General features: G+C 53.0%; 1 protein-coding gene across 6 annotated transcripts in view; it reads right to left on the minus strand.

Moving 5' to 3' along the window:
- The window catches only part of TET3 (tet methylcytosine dioxygenase 3), a 111,258-nt gene that overhangs the window by 84,876 nt on the left and 8,083 nt on the right, over positions 1 to 18,299 (minus strand). The window contains exons 1-2 of one of the 6 annotated variants that reach the window (XM_081254661.1): positions 10,271 to 10,359; positions 9,901 to 9,957 (exon numbers count right to left, since the gene is read on the minus strand). The exons of 1 other annotated variant lie outside the window; for it this stretch is intronic. In XM_081254661.1, the coding sequence (XP_081110787.1) occupies positions 9,901 to 9,957; positions 10,271 to 10,294 (81 nt within the window). In that variant the 5' untranslated portion in view covers positions 10,295 to 10,359. Of the gene's footprint in view, positions 1 to 6,637; positions 6,695 to 9,253; positions 9,326 to 9,900; positions 9,958 to 10,270; positions 10,360 to 18,299 lie in introns of those variants that run through there. 4 more of the 6 variants (XM_081254659.1, XM_081254663.1, XM_081254662.1 and 1 more) reach the window with 4 other exon arrangements.

The raw sequence follows: 18,299 nt of genomic DNA on the forward strand, positions 1-18,299 counted from the left end.
AACTTCAATTTGGGCTTAGGATATGCTCTGGTCCTAGCAATTCAAATCGATTTTGCTTATTAGGTTTTAAAAAAAGGTTTTCCACAGGTCCCGTCTACTAAGCTGGTAAGCTATTACTAGGTCCCTTCCTAGGGGTTTGGAGACAAAGCCCCCAAAAGTAAGCAGGCACTGCATTGTCTGGCCTTGGCATTTTTCCACATACAGGGATTCTCTACTAGGCCTGTGTTAGGAGGAAGGGAGTCAGGCTACATCAGGACGTGGTATTTTCAGGTTGGATAAGTCATCGGCATCTCCCCAAGAACTCCAACAGACATAAAATATCAAAACCTGGAGAAGGAGGCCACAGTATAACTTAGAGAAAAAGTCATATTTTTAAATGTGTTTGTGATCAAAGAAGAAAAAAGCAGACAAAGATAGAAAAAATAGAGTGTCCTAAGGATCCAACTGAGAATCTAGAAAAAGCACATACCGGGGACTCCCCTGGTGGCACAGTGGATAAGACTCTGTGCTCCCAATGCAGGGGGCCCGGGTTTGATCCCTTGTCAGGGAACTAGATACCACATGCATGCTGCAACTAAGAGATCGCATGCCACAACTAAGGAGCCCAAATGCCGCAACTAAGGAGCTGGCGAGCTGCAACTAAGACCCGGTGCAACCAAATAAATAAATAAATAAATAAATAAATAAATATTTTAAAGAAAGAAAAAGAAAAAGTACATACCAAATAAACCTAAGAAAAAGACAATTAACAAAGACTAAAGCAGAAATTAATGCTTTAGAAAACAGAAAGCACAACTGACAAATCTGCTTTTATATCACATAAAACTGGCAAAGCTAAGGAAGGAAAAGAGACAAAATTAATATACATTAGAAATTAAGAAAGTGAAAAAGTCACAGATACTGAGGAAATTGAAAACCAATAACCATATATGCATTATGCTATCAATAATAAATCTGAAAACAGAGCTCATGGAAAAGGCAAAGTAAATGTTTTGTACCAACAGCCACAGGGGGAAAAACATCTGAAAGCTGCAAAGACCCATCTATCAAAAAAGGTACCAGGCTCAGAAAGTTTCATCAGCAGATTTTTTTCCCCAAATCCTTAAGGAATAAAATGACTATTTAAACTGTTCCAGAGCATAAAGAAAGAATAAAAGTTTCACAATGCATTATATGGAGTTACCATTACTCTAATACCAACATCTGACAATAAAAACACAAAATGAAAATTATAGATCAACCTCACTCACAAATATAGATGCTGAACTCCCACATTAATAAATCAAATCAAAACAGCATGTTTAAAAAAATTCCCCATTACCCACCATGGTACATTCAAGGAACTCAAAGATAGTTCAGTATTAAGAATCGTATTAACACAGTTCACCTTATCAGTAGGTGAAGGAGAAATATCTTTTATCTTCAAACCCTGTTAAGAAGACATCCCTGGCCTCGATTCCAGCTCCACCCCCTTATGAAACATGGGCCCTTGGTCATACTACTGTCCTGAATCCCAGTTTTCTTATCTGAAAGGTGGGGCTACCACCATCTGACTTGGAGCTGTCATGAGAACTACGAGAGAGAGAACTATGAAAACTTTGCCCCATGAGACACACACATGGTAAGTGCTCAACAGATAGCGCTGCAGTAAGTTATTATGTAGGGAAAAGTGGGCTATAATGCAGCATGACTCCATTTTTATAAAGAACACGGGACAGCATCCAGTGTGCACAGAACCGAGTGCAGAGGGATATTCCAGTTAAAAATGGTTAAACCGGTTGTGAGTTGTGGACCAATTTCTTCCCTTCTATTTATTTCTATTTTCTAATTTTTCCAAGGAACAGTATCTGTATAATCAAAAAAGAGATTAAAAAGCCAAAAAATGTTACAGACTTCTGGATTTAGCCAAGATTGAGGACTGGCAGGCCTAAAGGCCAAGGTGGAAAAGGAAGCAAAGGGCGTACAGAACGGAGGGCGGCACCGGGGAGGGGCCTGCAGGACTCCTCTGCCTCGCGCTCTCACCTCGAAATCCACTCCGTGTCAGGAACACCCACACGGGCATGTAAAGGTGCTCCTGAGAGAGGCCCAGCTGAAGCCCTCCAGGCCCAAAGCAAGCAAACACTGCTATACTAAGCAAAGCTTCACCTACTTTGCCCAAATGCCTCAGAAATTCTGAACAAGGGCACGGGGTGAGGGTACTCATTTCTGGATCCAGGTGCTGGTGACACAGGTGTAGTTGCTTTGTGAAAACTCACCAAGCTGTACACGGTATGTGCTTTTATTGTGGGTGTGCTATCCTTCAATAAAAGTTTTTTAAAATTAAAAGCTGAGAGGGGAACACTGAGTTTCCATCATCAGCTACAGAATTTCCCTCTTAAATTCTGGTTTTAATATGAACTTATGGATCAGTTTCATGGAACAGAACATTCAATCCAGTGTTCTGCCTGACGTGTCTCGTCGTCTTAATAAATACAGCATCTGGAAAGATCTTCACTATAATTATCAATAGATGAGAAAAAAAATTCCAGGACAAGCCAGGGATATAGGAGACACGGGGAAAGCCAAAATGAATGAGAGCAGTGGCTCTCCACCCTGAGTGCACATTTAAATCACCTGCGGAGCTTTGAAAAATGCTGGGGCCTGGGCTCCACCCCAGACCAATTACATCAGATTCTCTGGGTCTGAGGCCTAGACATTGATATTTTCTTTTTCAAAAGCTCCACAGACGATTCTAATACGCACTGAACTAGTTGAACCAGAGGGCCCGGCCGCTGGAAGCTCTGGAGGCAAGCTGAAGCGTGGCCCCCGCGCGTCCTGGTGGAGGCTGTGGAGGAGAGCAGGCATTTAGGGCTGAAGTGCGCTGCCACCCGCCCGGGTCTTCCTCCACACGCCGCTTCCCCAGACCTCAGCAGAGACCCAGTGAGGAGCAATGCCCCCCACATGGAGGAGGCAGCCTCTGGAAAGTAAGGGGGAGGGGCTTCCCGGGGCTTGGACACCGAACCCTGGGCTCTGGCTCCCAGCGGGGTGTTCAGACTGCTCCAGATCACTTGTCAATACAGCCCCAAGGCATATACCACTCCAACCACACAACCCCAGAACTAAGCCCTAACTACTACCCAGGGTCCAAATGACACCACTGGGAACCCACAGCTGGAAAACAGGAACCGAGGAGAAGTAACAGTGGAAAAAAGGGCAGAGGTCAGTGTATATAGCTCAGTCATCAGGTAGGACCTGGCTCAGGGACACGCGGTAGGGGCAGTGAAAAGGGGACGCCACGCAACCCACCTGCTGAGAGGTTCCAACACTCACCTCTGGGGCTCCCACACCCAGTCATCCTGCATCCATTCTACCTAGTTATGTGACAGGAACCCACAGGTGTGACCCCAACAGATGGCTATCTCGGCCTGGCAGCCCTGCAGCATTTTTACAAGCTCCTAGATAACTCTGACCCATGCCCTGCAAAGCAGTGCGCTTGGAGGCCCTCTCTCTGCTCAGTCTACTTAGGGCTGAGCTCAAAGCACGAGGGGTGAGAATGGGGACGGGCTGAGGCCGTGAAGAGCATGTTAGGATGGAGAGCACAGGTGGAGAAGAGAAAGGAATCTGCAGTGCCAGGAAAAAGAGGGTAGGCATCTCTTGAGCACAGCCTCCAGCACTCCACTGAAAACCCATTTCTGTATTCCCCTACCAGAGTTCTGGTGCAGGGCAACAACGATCCCAACTGGGAAGGCACGGTCTCCTGGCTCTGGGTCCAGCAGAGCCTGGTACCGTCAGGCAGCACCCTCTTCACCCAGCCTGAACCTGTTCAAGACACCAAATGGAGAAAGCTCAGAAGTCAAGGTACCCTGCCCAAGGCAATGGAGCTTTAGTGTCTGGCAGGGCCCAAGTTCACTCTGGCAACTACAGGGGCCTGGCCTCAGCCTTAACTGTTCTCTTCCTCTAAGTCATGCAGCGCGCGCGCGCGCACACACACACACACACACACACACACAGTCCTGCCCCACGGGTTCTGACGATCCACCATGAGAACCTGAGACTTGCGGATATAAACGGGCAGACAGGAGGCATCCTGATCTACAGAGGCTGAGATGCAAGTGAAATCTTTGGGGTATTCCAAGAGGATTCGGGGGCAGCAAGATCTCTACTCTTCAACGTGGCGGCTCGGTCCCCAAGACTGAGACTATGGAAGACGGGGGTCAAAGCAGAGACCTTCTGCTCCTCCAGAAGCAAAGTTCTAAAGTAATGCTGTTCAGGGAACGGCCCATGAACTGTTTATCACCAGTTCACCACAATATAAACACAGGAACCAAGAATAAGCCTTCAGAAACCAGCACTGCAAATTGAACCTGCTGCTCCGTCCAAGTGTACATTCGCTGGACCACCTCGTCCGATGGCTAACAGATTGGTCTAGATGGTGCTGAACTCCTGAGGGGAGCCACACATGGCTAGAGCTGCCAACTCGTTGTACAAAGTAGGACCTGTTTTGGTCTGCAATATTTTGGGAATTGGGAAAAAGGTCCTTCCCCCCTTTTAGTTTGAGAAAAACTAACCGTGGAGGCAACCGCTTCATTTTACAGAGGAGACTAAAGTCCAGGGACTGCCGCATGGCTAATGAACGAACCCACGAGTAGGAGAGTTGGGATCAGACAGGAAGAGAAACTGGACAACTGCACTTCTCATCCTCCTCTTCCCAGCCAGTGGCCTCGTGGGCGCTCCTAAAGCAGTAAGGGCTCCAGGACCCACACACTTCAAATGAGTAGAAGACAATTTCAGGTTCAAGGTAAACTGCCCAGGCACAGTATTTTCTTCCAGCCTTTCCTGAATCTCAAACCCAACACATCTAAAGCCAACACCTTCGTTTCAAAATTAAGCTATCAGGACTTCCCTGGTGGCGCAGTGGTTAAGAATCCGCCTGCCAATGCAGGGAACACGGGTTCGATCCCTGGTCCTGGAGGATCCCACATGCCGCAGAGCAACTAAACCCGTGCGCCACAACTACCGAGCCTGCGCTCTGGAGCCCATGAGCCACTACTACTGAAGCCCACCCGCCTAGAGCCTGCGCTCTGCAACAAAGAGAAGCCCCCGCAATGAGAAGCCCGCGCACCGCAACGAAGAGTGGCCCCCGCTCGCCTCAACTAGAGGAAGCCCGCGTGCAGCAATGAAGACCCAATGCAGCCAAAAAAATAAAAATAAATTTAAAAAATAAAAAACAAACAGGGGCTTCCCCGGTGGCACAGTGGTTGAGAGTCCGCCTGCCGATGCAGGGGACGCAGGTTCGTGTCCCGGTCCGGGAAGATCCCACATGCCGCGGAGCCCGTGAGCCATGGCCGCTGAGCCTGCGCGTCCGGAGCCTGTGCTCCGCAACGGGAGAGGCCATAACAGTGAGAGGCCCGCGTACCGCAAAAAAAGAAAAAAAAAATTAAGCTATCGTCTCCGCTGGTCCATTTCTGACCCCACTACCCTAATCTGTAATCGCCAGATCCTGGAAACACTAACTTATTGAATACACGGTTGGCATGTTGATCTTCCTTCAAAGTCCTTTAAGGTCCACTAAGTCAATGATGAAAGCAGATGTAAAGAGCAGGGCTGGCCGGGGGTGAGAGGCTTGGTCTGCCACGTGCTAGTTCACAACCCCAACACAAAGATCAGAAGCATTTACTGTACTTAAAAACAACGACAACAACAGTTGCCAGTGATGGCTTTCGCACCCAGTGTTACAGTTTTAGGCAATTTGGTCAACGTCTCTTACTTCTAGTGATATTGTGAATATCAAATCATAATGATTTCTCTTATTTTTCAGGACCTAGTACTATACCTGGAACATGGTAAACACTCAGTAAATGCAGAAAGACAAAGGGAGGAAGAAAGGGAGATAAAGTGAATGGGAATAGGATCACAGTTCTGGATAGCATGATAATCTGTGGATTTTAATTGTCTCAGCCACCCCATCTCTATTTGCCCAGCGGCTTCCTAAACTAATCCATAAGGAAGCTGTCTCCTCCTCAGAAGCTCCAGACAGGCTGGTAACAAGGGGGAGTCCTCAGCTGACTGCCAGATGCCAGAGTAGGAGGGAAAACGAGGCCAAAAGCCCAGGAGGTCAGGGTGGGAAAGACAAGATACCCAAAAGCTGAGCCTCACCAAGGCCTCCCTATACTCCCTGCCCCCACCCCAGCCAGCCAAACTATGTGCTACAGCCTCGGGGGCATGGGAGGGGACTTGGCAAGACCACAATGATGGTTGCTAGCAGAAATGTCCATCTACAGCTGGAGGGAGCCCAGCACCTAGGTCCCTCCTCAGCCAGCCCAGCAAGGGGGCTAAGGAGCCATCACAGTGACCCCTGCAGGTAGCTCCGGGGCCTGCACCGTGGTGGGCAGGAAGGCTGTCCCTTGGGCTCACTCACCTATCTGTACTACAAAGTCTTCCCGTTGTCCCACAACAGTAAAAAACGGCTGGGGTCACCAAGGAGGTGGAGCTGAGCTCTGGGACTCTAACTCTACCGCTTACTGTGCATGGTGAAGCCCTCTCTTTCCATTCTCAAACTCAACTCCGAAGTCCTCTTGGTTGGTTCCTTTCCTACCGGCGTTTGATATGCTCACCTGCTTCCATATCTCCCCAAGTTCACTACTGCTTGTAAACGTACCTCAGAGAGAAAAGACTTCCCGCTGGGCCCACACAGAGGGCTGGAGAGTGGGAAGAGCAGGCGAGAAAGAACTCGTAGGAGCGACCCACGGTGTGCGGAACGTCGAGGAGCACAGATCCGTGACAAAAGGCGCAGGGGTCCACAGGAGAGACAGAAGGCAGAGGTCCTGGGCCCAGTTCCCAAATCGCTTCCACACATCCTCGGCCAGCGGATGGTTCCCATGGGGCAGAGCACGGCAGCAGTGTGGGAGCCCGAGAGCGGGGCAGCCTGGTGCTCCCGGCACTGGGCACTCACCCCTGTCCAGGCTGCGAAGAGGGAGTCAGTGGCAACGGCGTACGCTATGGCGTGTTCCTGGGGGTATCGTGGGTCGACACGTAACACACTAGACAGTAAACGACCACGCGCGTTCATCAAGCTCAACGCTATGCCTGTGCTAGGCACGACGCACACCCGACATCATGAATATTCTTGAAACCCTGGCAGGACGCAGCACACAGTAGATGCGCACGTTGCCACTGGTTGCTGGATAACCTTCACCCAGCGGCCTTACCCATCCTGTGACCCTGTGCCCATCCTGTAGGAACACAGACTGGGAGACCCCTTTGTCCTGTGTCCCAGAGTCTTTGCCTGATCTGAATGAGCTCACACGCCACACACATCTTCCTACACCACCACCTCCTGACGGAAGAGGGTCTAGCAAAACTGCTCCACCAGGGTATGTGGGACACCACACTCAACTGGCCGCCTAAGAAAACTATCTGGGGGGATGGTGGCACCAGGGACAGGGGCTCAGATCCAAGTGCCTGCTGGCAGTGGCAAGCCGGACCGAGAGGAAGCGAGGCTTTTCCAACAGACAACTTAACAGTGACAACGAGCACAAACACCTCAGAGCTTTAAAAACGCCGCCAGGGACTTCCCTGGTGGTCCAGCGGTCAACAATCCACCTTCCAATGCAGGGGACGCAGGAACTGTGATCCCACATGCTGCAGGGCAACTAAGCCCGCGCTCTAGGGCCCGTGAGCTCTAGGGCCTGCATGTCACAACTAGAGAGCCCGCGCACGGCAACGAAAGATCCCACACGCCACAACGAAGATCCCGCGTGCCGCAACTAAGACCTGACGCAGCCAAAATAAATACATTTTTTAAAAATAAATAAATAAATAATTTAAAAAAGCTGCCAGCTCAGGCCCCACTCTGAGAAGGGGGAAGGAGGAAGATATGTGTGAAGGGTGTCCTCTGTTTTTCCAGGCAGCCCTGCTCCGTGCCCACAACACTGAGGGTGGTGGTGGTGTTAAGCTGGGAGCTTCCAGCAGGACGGCAGGGACAGCGGAACGCAGGCAGGGAGGAATGGAGAACACACGTGGAAAGACCTGAGGAGAAGCCACCGTTAGGCAGGAGGGGGTGCTTTCCGGAGCAAACAAACCTGCCAGCAGTGCTTCCTCCCAGCAAAGAGAGAAGCTCTGGCTGACAGACACAGACACAGGCCAAAGACACAGGGGGAGGGACGGAGCTGCCGCTTCCCTGAGCCTACCCGTCCTCGTCCCCTCGTCCTGCTTTCCCCAGGGTGGGGGGCAGAACAGGTGTACTCCATGATCTCCGTGTCCACAGCCCTCAACAGCACACAAGTGATTACAGCAGTGGGCCGCCAGAGGCGGAAGTGGAGGTGACACCTGGGGGTTTCACCGGAGACGGCGTGTGGAGTGAGCTCACAGCTCTCTCCTTCCCACGCACAGCATCGCCAGGATCAACCCCCTCTACTTGCCTCAGGGGCCTACCGCGGACTTGTCCCAGGTGGTCACCCACCACTAGCATCCTCAGCACGGCTTGCCCAGCTCCCCAGGGGAGCCACTGCCACCTGGCTCTTGTCCTTCTCCCAGAAGCAAAATTCTTGCCCTCCCCCAAGTACTTCCTTGCTGTAAGTTCCTTTGGGAGGAAGCCAGGGAACCACCCCAGCTCCTGATGCACCCCGCAGCCTCCCCCAGTAGCCCCCATCCCCTCTGGGAAAGCAGAGCCCCTCCCTGACAGCGTCCCCACCCAGGCAGTGAGGGTGGCACTTCCAGCGCCTCCAGGGAGCTTCCCGCAGTTTTTCCAGGAAGCTAGAGGAGGACTTCCAGGGAGAAAGATCTCAGAGCATCTGGGGACATGAGCAGCTCACCCACCTGCTACCCAAGCAACCAGATTCCCCAGCTCCTCACAGGCTCCAGGGGCTGACGGAGAAGACGACCTGAGGCAAGGGCAGGAATGGGCTCCCTCCTCCGAGAAGTCTCATGCAGTCCTGCCCCGCCTACCTGTCCCTACACTCCTTCCCCAGCCTCTCTTCTCTTGACGTTGAGAGGCAGCCACACTGAGCTGCCTCTTGCTCTGTTTTCTCCACCCGGGGCCAGCAGAGGATACTGCTGAGTAATCCCAAACTCACGGCGGATCCCCAGCCCTGAAAACAGGGCAAAGCCCAAGGAAACCTACTGATCCTGGTCCCTGCCAACCAGGGAGGAACATCTGTGTTTCCTCGTAATGGCTTATATTCCACAGACTCTGCCCTGCCCCAAATACCCCAGCCCTGGCCCTGAGACAACCACACGGAGAAGCTCAGTGCCCCCTTCTCCACTTCCCACGCACCTGGTGACATTCCCTTCCAGCCCCCCAGACACCAAGCTGCACAGAGTAACAGCAGCGGACCGCCTGCAGGATTCCCAGTCATGATGTTGCATCAGCCCCCACCCTACCCAAAATATCCTCACCCCCACCACCTCCTCTCCTCCAGCCATCTCCATGGTGATATAGCAGCATGACTAATGACACCCTATCAGCTTCAGACTCAGGAGCACAATTCCCCCTCCCCCTCAACCTCTCCCCCCCCACCCCCCGCCCGGGATTTCTGCAGGTTGGATGCAAACCAACAGTGGCAGGGACATTCTCGAGAGATTTCCAGAGGCAAGGGTGGGAGTGGGTTGCATGTCTTAAAAAAAAAAAAAAAAAAAAAAAACCAGTTCAACAAACCCAATCCCAACTGCACCCAAACCATCCAGCTGAGAAAGCAAAAAGAATCCAAACAAAACCCACACAGGCCTGAGAATTCATTGGCCGCCCACACCCCCGCCGCCCCTCCCCCTCAGCTGCTGCTACACACACAGTGGGAGATTAAGGGATCACCAGAGGAGACCCTTTATTTGTATCCAATCCCATCAAACACTTCACCTCTACCACACACACACACACACACACACACACACACACACACACACACACACACACACACACGGTACCTTGACAGCAGCCCCTTGCCCCCACGGCCCGGCTCCTTCACCAGCCTTTATTTCCACCTGCAAAAGAAGCCGGAGAGACTGATGAGCCAGGCTGACACCAGGAAAGCGGCAAAGTCCTTCCGCTGCACCCCCAGCACCGCTGCAGGGAAAGGGGGAGACGGGGAGGCAGGGGGCCTCGGAGAGAAAGGACAGCAGGGACCATCTTCCTGCCTCCAGCTGCCACCCAGACGCGCGGTGGAAGGGCTCATTCGCCTTCCAGAGTGTTTTTGTTTTCATTTCTCCTTTTTCCACCCTCCCAAGATCCAGGAGGGCTCTGCCCCTCCTCCTGCGTCCGGTCTAGCCTCGTCCCTCCCCGCCCTGCCCGCTCTACCTCGGCCGGCCTCCTCTGGTGCATCGGCCGGCGGGCCTCCCATTATCCCCGCCGGAGCGCACGGAGGGAGGCACTGCAGAGGCGGCGGCGGCCAGCTGCCGGCTTGGCTCCCCTCCCCGCCGCCGGCGAGGCTGGTGTGGAGGGGGCGGCGCGCTCGCCAGCCAATCCCCGCCGCCGGCCGAGCGGGGGCAGGGCCGCCGGGGGTTGGACCTGCCCAGCCGGGAGGCGGGGGCACAGCCAAGGGTGCCGGAGCCTAGCTGGCTGTGGCCCAGGCCCGCCGCCGCTCCCCGACAGGCTGGGGATCCCGGGACACCCTCAACAACTCCCGAGTCGGGGACCAGAAGGTAATACCTAAGGCATCCTCTGCAACTCCAGGGTCAAAGACAGACTGCGTCGGGGTCGAGCAGATGCTGGCAGGCTTCCCCCTCAGGCCACTCTCTAGCCCTAGGACACCAGCAAACTGCCTCATCCTAGCAGCAGCTAGGACAGTGCTAGGCGCTATAAAAGCAATAGCCCCTGCAATCTTAGAAGACAAAAATAAAGCCGTGGCAGTATGAACCATTACCCCATTTTGCAGATGAGGAAACAAGGCAAGACAAGGGAAGTAACTTACCCAAGGTGACACAGCTAGAAAACAGCAGCACGGGGACTCCAAGGCAGGTCTATCCGGCTCTACAGACCAGACTCCCAACCATCACGCAGTCCTGCTCCTCCCTGCCTCCAGCAGGTTTCCTCTTGAAGCCAACACTGCCTGTGGCTCAAAGCCTCACCGAGTCAGACTCGCCCTCCCTTGCACACGAACGCCAACACCTCACCTAGGATCACTCATCCCTAGTGTCTGAACATAGGCCACCCCCTCCAGACAGCCTCACCACCACCCCCACCCTCAGCGTTTCCTCCTCTTTTAGAAAGGCCACAGGAGGTGGCGCCTCCAGACTTCAGGGCTTCCCATCCCCTGGAAAGGCTGAGGAGGGGAGGCAGCCCAGACTCTGAACCTTTGAAGGCTGCAACACCCAGGAGACTGAAGGAGAAAGAACAGAACGGGGAGAGGAAAGCCCTGCAGTTCCTAGGCAACCCAGGAGACATCCTGCTTCACCCCATCCCCTCCCCGTAGCTGAACACCCCAGAGCTTCTGTCTTCCAGGAGGGGGACCCTTATATGGTCTCTGGTACTCATGTATCTGGTTCAGTTCCTGGCTCCACTATCTAGCTGCAGGACCTTGGTGGTGGTACCTTACCTCCCTTAGCCTACTTTGCAGTTCTATTTTACAGAAGCAGCTACCTCAGACAAAGGTGTGAGGATTCTGTGAAAAAATGCAACACGGTGCCTGCCACACTGCGGGTGCTGCTAGCTACCACTCAGTTTCTGAGGGAGCTCACTGTGTGCTACTTCTCAACTCACAGATGTGACCTGCAGGACTAGTTAGGATGTGGGAGAGCTCATTTCAGTGACGTGCTCTGCGACCAACTCCACCACACCTGCCCAACGACCGCCCCCTCCCGGAAGCTCCAAGGGGGTACTCAGAATGGGACGAGCTGCCTCGTGAGAAACAGCAAAGCTGGGCTCTGGTGAGGAGACTCCCGAAGGCACCAGGACCCACACCTGCCTCACCTCTGGGGGGCAAAGAGCAGCCCTACTGGGCTCCTCCCTAGGGCAGGGAGAAAGGCAGGCGACAAGGCAGGGCAAGGAGCATTGTCCTGAGCCACGGGCTTCTGCACCCCTTGGCTCTTACCTTGGCCAGGCCAAGTGAAGTCCCTCCTTTATCCTAGTCCCCAAAACCCCTGCCCCACCCTCCCTCATACAGTCTGCTGCTGGATAAGAGCAACTAACAGTGCTTGGATAGTAACAATCAACACTGCTGCTGCTGTGGCTGCCACCGTTTATCAAGCCCCTGCTAGGTACCAGGCCCTGTGCCAACCATGCTGTGGGAGCATCTCATTTGACTTAGTCCACACGCAACCTTATGGGAAAATGGGCTTAGAGATGTTACGTTACTTGCCCATCAACACACAGCTGGTGAGTGGTGAGCTAGAATTCCAGCCCAGGTGTTTCTCATTCCCGTTCTTTAAGCCCTCTCTCCCAGCCAACCTCAGGGAAACTTAAAGACGGATAGGGTCTCTTGAACCAGACCACTTCCCTTTACGCTACGGGTCTGAGAACAGTAATATTTTCATGCCTCAGAGACTTGGCGATGCTGCTCCTTGCCTAGGTTCCCTTCCCTCTCCCCCACCTGGCAAGCTAATATGGTACACGGCTTAATCCAAATGTCACCTGCCACTGCTGCCTTCCCAGCTCATCTAGAGCTCAGGAGCTTCACCCACTCCTCCTGGGGCCTCTTCTAGAGCCGTCACTACCAAGTGCGGTTATTTATTTACACGGCCGTCTTCCCCACGTGGGCAGGGGCCCCGTCTTCCCCACTCACTAGGCTCTGCACAGAGCTGGAATGTGCTGAGCTGAGTTTCTACACAAGGAGGGTGGAGAGGCAGGGGGCTGGGCACTGAGATGTAGAGGACACTCTCCTGGTCGGCCTGTTCTCTGAGGTCCCCAGGGATCAGAGGGATACTTGCTCTCCTGGGAGGACACGACCTGCCATCCGCACTACAGCCGAGGCCGAGCCTTGTTCAGCCAGCACACGTCTTCCTCACAAGGCTGCAAGAGCCACCCTGACTCTGCTTGAACCACAGGTCCCGGCTCACCCCCCGCAGCCTGCAGACACCCTAGCAGAGCCCGTGGTCCCCAAGGCAGGGCACCTGCAACCATCTCTATCCCACCCTGGCCTCCTGCCCTTTTCTGAAGCACCTGGAATGCTACAGCTCCAAGGAGACACAGAGGCACATGCCGGGGCCACTCTGCCTCCAGCGGGGACATTCTCCACACCTCACGCCTGACCCCTCCCCTATCTGCTCCTCTTTCTACACTTGGGGCTTCACAGTGACCAACCCAGAGGTGCCTGGGACCCCTCTGCATAGGAGCTGGAGGTCCCTCCCCACCTTCCATCATGACCCCTAGACCCCACTGCACTCCCAGCAGGAGGAATGGGGCCACGGCCCTCCACACTAGGGAGAGGTGAATGGATTAACTCACTCTCAGAACCCACAAAATACCCCAACACAGAGAACCTCAGAAACACAGTTACCGGGCTTCCCTGGTGGCGCAGTGGTTGGGAGTCCGCCTGCCGATGCAGGGGATGCGGGTTCGTGCCCCAGTCCGGGAGGATCCCACATGCCGCGGAGCGGCTGGGCCCGTGAGCCATGGCCGCTGAGCCTACGCGTCTGGAGCCTGTGCTCCGCAGCGGGAGAGGCCACGGCAGTGAGAGGCCCGCGTACCGCAAAAAAAAAAGAAAAGAAACACAGTTACCTACAGGCCAGAACCCACACAGGTATATAAAGACTAGGAAATGGGGATGCATCCAGAGATAGATTCGGGGGGCTTTATAGGAGGATCAACCAAGCAGCAACCCCATGCCAGGCCCCATAATTGGACCATGATGTATTGTATCTTACTTAACCCTCAAAACAAACCAATGAGACAGGAATTACTGATGCCCATTCTACAGATGGAAAAATTGGGAGACTGAGCAGGGCTCTCGCCTCCCCCCCCACTCGTAGCAATACAGCTGGTGCTGCTCTGTGTAGCTCTATGATTTTCTTATCGACCTACCTCTTCTAGAGTTGGCAGGGGGTAGACGACAACTTCTCCTCTCTTGCCATGGCTGTGTCCTAAAGGAGGTCACTCCCCACAGGGCTTGACTCCAAAGCTCAGTTCAAGCCCCACTTCCTCCAGGAAGCCTTCTCAGGTTACCCTAGACCTCTGCCAGCTGATGGCACTTCCAATGTTTCTCATTTGACACTTGGTACTGCTACCCGCCTCTCTGTGTGTCCTGCCTCTCCGACCAGAATGGCTAGAATCGTGCCTCTTCAAAGCCCCGGGGGTTTTTTTGTTTTGTTTTGTTTGCCCAGCATTCCATACACTGAAGGCACTTGGAATCGACTGTGGGGGAAATCTGTGACCTGCCCTTCCCTCTCCATCACACAAAGGATCTGCCAAAGAAACCCAACATCCCCTCCACCTTCAGAGCCTATGTTTGAAGTCACCGGTGTCCACACATCAATTTCCACCCAAGTAATTGCAGCCCATCACACACACATCATCCCCTATATTTCAAACTCTTTGCAGTTGTCATGGGAACTGCCTTTGCCTTCATTCACAGATCAGGCCTCACAATTAGCTTTGGCAGCGGAAGTCTGTATCGACACGGCAACCTCGGGGAGGAGAAAGACAAGGAGGTGAAAGAAGAGCAGCAAAGGAAGAAAAGGTCCTCCTCCTCCTCCTCCTCCTCCCCCCTCCCCCTCCTCCTCCTCAGAGATGCAACAGAGCCAGACTGAACTCAGGCACCTAGGGATGTCAGAGGGAAAACGGAGCCGGCCAGCAACTCCACCTGCTTACTTCCACACCAACCAACAGAACGCACCCGGACCCCCCCCCCACAGGCTGACAAGCAGCAGCGGTGGCTCTGCCCACAGCCCACAAGCCATCCTAAATGCTTGTAAGAAGGTCTTAGATTCCATGAACCTCATCACGGTCTCCCCACCCCAAATTCAATAGCCTTGGACCACCAAGTGTTCCAGGATCCAAGCAAATAACACAGAACCTTCATTGAGAAGGGGAGACAGGAATACTGAGTGGTTTAGAAGCCTGGGGGCAGCCCCAGGGGAAGACTTCCAAGAATAATTAACACAAAGCATCTTACCTTCCACCTTGAGGATCCATGAACACCCTCAGCTGGTGCCCTGTGGTCTGTCTGCGTCCTTCCACACCACTGCCACCAGCCGTGAGCACTCGAGTAGCATCTCTGCACAGCTCAGTTTCAGGGGAGATGCCTCCCTCCTCCTAGAAGCACCCCCCATCCTTCACGTATCACTACGCTGAAACTCTCAGAACAGGTCCCCTCCCTTCCACGATGGTCCCTCTTCACCTAACAGTGACTAAGGCTGGCCTCTGCCCTCAAGGCGTCCCTCCCTTGTAGCCCTACCAGACTGTAACAGTTTGTTGCCATGCGTGCCTCCCTCCCCAGCCCGTGAGCTCATTAAGGACAGAGCAAATGCTGCCCCCCCTTTACCAACGGCTCAGGCTCAGCGCAGCGCCCCGCACACAGCCAGTCCCAGGCGAGATGTGCTGAAGGAGGCTGGGAAGGCAACTTGCAGGTTTACCAGTCAAAGCAGATGACGTCCTGTCTCTGGAAACTGAAGCAACGCCAGAGAGAGAAGCTGCCCTCCCCCGGCACGGGGGACACTGGAGGTCCCAGGGCCGAGGAGGCATTCCAGGAAGGTGCCTCTCCTCCGTACCCTCCTAGCACCAGCTCTTCTCCTCTCACTGGCTCCCAACGCCCCCACCCCATCCTGCAGCATCAACCATCCAGTCAGGACCCAGGCTCGTGGTGAGAGGATGCCATTCCCTCTCTCTTCTAGGGCTCCAGGATCATTCCCAGCATCAACCAGGGAACTGGGGTACCCAGAGCTTACTCTTAAAGGGCAGAGAAATCAATAAAAAGACAGAACAAAATGAGACCAGAGAAAGCCACCCAGTGTCCTTCCCACAAGCAAGGCTCAGAAGGGAACAGACTCTATGGTCCGGTACCTTGCTACTTGTTTTTGACCCAGCATCTCCACACCCCTTCCTGAGGCTTCCTCTGGCAGTAATTAAATGGGGTGGGGGACTGTGGGGCACAGGCATTCCGGCAAATGCTCCCAAATGACTCTACCTAATGCAGCTCCCTTTCCATTTGCAGCATCTAGAATGGCTGCTCTACTAGCAGTGGGAGGTGCAGCATTCTGTCCACAAACTCCCTGGCTGGGTGTGGGGAGACAGGGCACAAGGGAGTTAGAACATGTACAGGTCACAGCCAGCAGTGCAGGAACAGAGCTTGTGCGACCTGAAGCAAGCGAGCAACCCCCTGTGGTCACCGGAAGGCTGGCCAGTTACCCCACACTGGGCGACGGCTTTTTTTTTTCCCTCCCTCAGTGACTAATAAAAACTTAGGTTATCAGATTTCTTAAGCAAAGGACAGGAGACAAGACCACAGAGGGGTGTGTCCACTCCAGGTGTGCCAGCAGCCTGGGCCCTGCACAGACACACTCAGGCAGAGGCCCAAAGCAACCCTAAAGGACTCTCCCAGCCAAAGTGCAGCAGGGCTCAAGGTAGATAAAGGGGTCGTATTCCTTTCCAACACCTTCTCTCTTCCTGAGCATCCTGCCCTCAATCCACAAGGGAACTATAAAGTGATGGGAAAGGGAGGGGGAATTAGTGACAACTCCTGAGACCCCTGATGTGGTCTTTCAACTCACCCTGTCACCACACTGCCTTCTCCAGGATGAGAGGCCCAAGGCAGAGAGGCGACTGCTGACATGGGATGGGGCATGTGCCCGAGTAAGAACCCTCAGGCAAGGATCACCAGGGCTGCTGGGCACCAGTGAGGGTGGGAGAAGCCACTTTCCCCCAGGCAGCTTCAGAGCGTGCCTTCAGATGGGGAGCCACACCGCATTCCTATTGTTTTTCCCCACAGCAGATAATTAAAACATGGCCCATGCCTTCAAGGGAAGCAATAAATAAAGAGAGCATGCTCAGTAAAAAAAGAAAGAAAGAAAGAAAGAAAAAGACGACGCGATAAGCTTTGCCCTGGGTTAGAACCCAGGATAGCACTGCCCCTTCCATACCCCTCACCACTGACCTTGCGGGGGGAACAGGAATCCTAACCCAAAGAATCCTTCCAGGAATAACCAACTGGGACAGCTATTTCCCCAACCCAGAAACAGTCTTCAGTGAGGGTTCAGAGACCACGCAGGGAAATTCCATGTCCAGTAGAACTACTATCGATAAAAGATCTAACACACAAGCCACTTGAAAAGCAGCTAGTGTGCCTGAGTTTCTGAATTTAATTTTAATTAATTTTAATTTTTGTAGCCACACATGGCTAATGGCTATCATACTGGACAGCTCAGATAGAGCATGCTTCTTAAATTTGGGAGGTCATGAATACTCTTGAGAATTTGCTGAAAACCACAGCCCCTCTCCCCTGAGAAAATATACCCCTGCACATTCACACACCTGGCTGAAATTTTCAGAGAGTTTACAGACCATATTCCAACCCAGGTCTGAGATCAGGTCTAGAAATTGACCAAAAACGTTACGGCCTAAGAGCGATGTTTCTTCTGCCATGTAGTTGTCTAAGGAATATGTTATACTTTACACAGTTTGAGCAAGAGACCACCACGTGTGGAAGACCCCACCTGACAGAGGACGTCCTTGTAACATCCCAGCCAGAACATCCAGCCTCTACTCAGACCCATGCAGGCACAGGGCTGGCTCTTCAGTCTTGGAACAGCTATAAACGTTAGAAAATTCTTTTTTCAAACATGGATTCAGGGAGATCAGCTCAGTGCTTCCTGACGACCTAGAGGGGTGGGATAGGGAGGGTGGAAGGGAGATGCAAGAGGGAGGGGATATGGGGATATATGTATACATATAGCTGATTCACTTTGTTATACAGCAGAAACTAACATTGTAAAGCAATTATACTCCAATAAAGGTGTTAAACAAACAAACAGACAAACATGGATTCAGTCTACCTGCTAACTTCTAGCCTCTAATAAAAGTTCCACACATTCCCCTACACGAAGGAACTGACTCCCTCTTCCACACAGGCCTCGTCTTAGCCTGCGTTCCTCTACTCATTTCCAAGCTGAACAACTCATCTTTTTCAGTTGTCCTGCATGTGACTACTCTGACAGAGCTCCTAGAGACAGGCTGTCAACACACCTTTTAGAGTGTTTCAGCTATTCCTACCTGCTATTTCTTTCTTTGTTTAAAAACAAGTGCAGAATTTTGGATTTACCCTGATTAAATTCCACTGAGTTTGGCTGAGGCCCATTGCTCCAGACTGCCCCCAATCTTCTTACCCCCTTGTTCTATCATTCAACTTAAATGTCTGCATCACCACTACTACCGCCGCCACGACCCACCTACCCACTGA

The sequence above is a fragment of the Mesoplodon bidens genome, assembly GCF_964165515.1.
Source record: "Mesoplodon bidens genome assembly, chromosome: 14".
Classification (NCBI taxonomy): Eukaryota; Metazoa; Chordata; class Mammalia; order Artiodactyla; family Ziphiidae; genus Mesoplodon; species Mesoplodon bidens.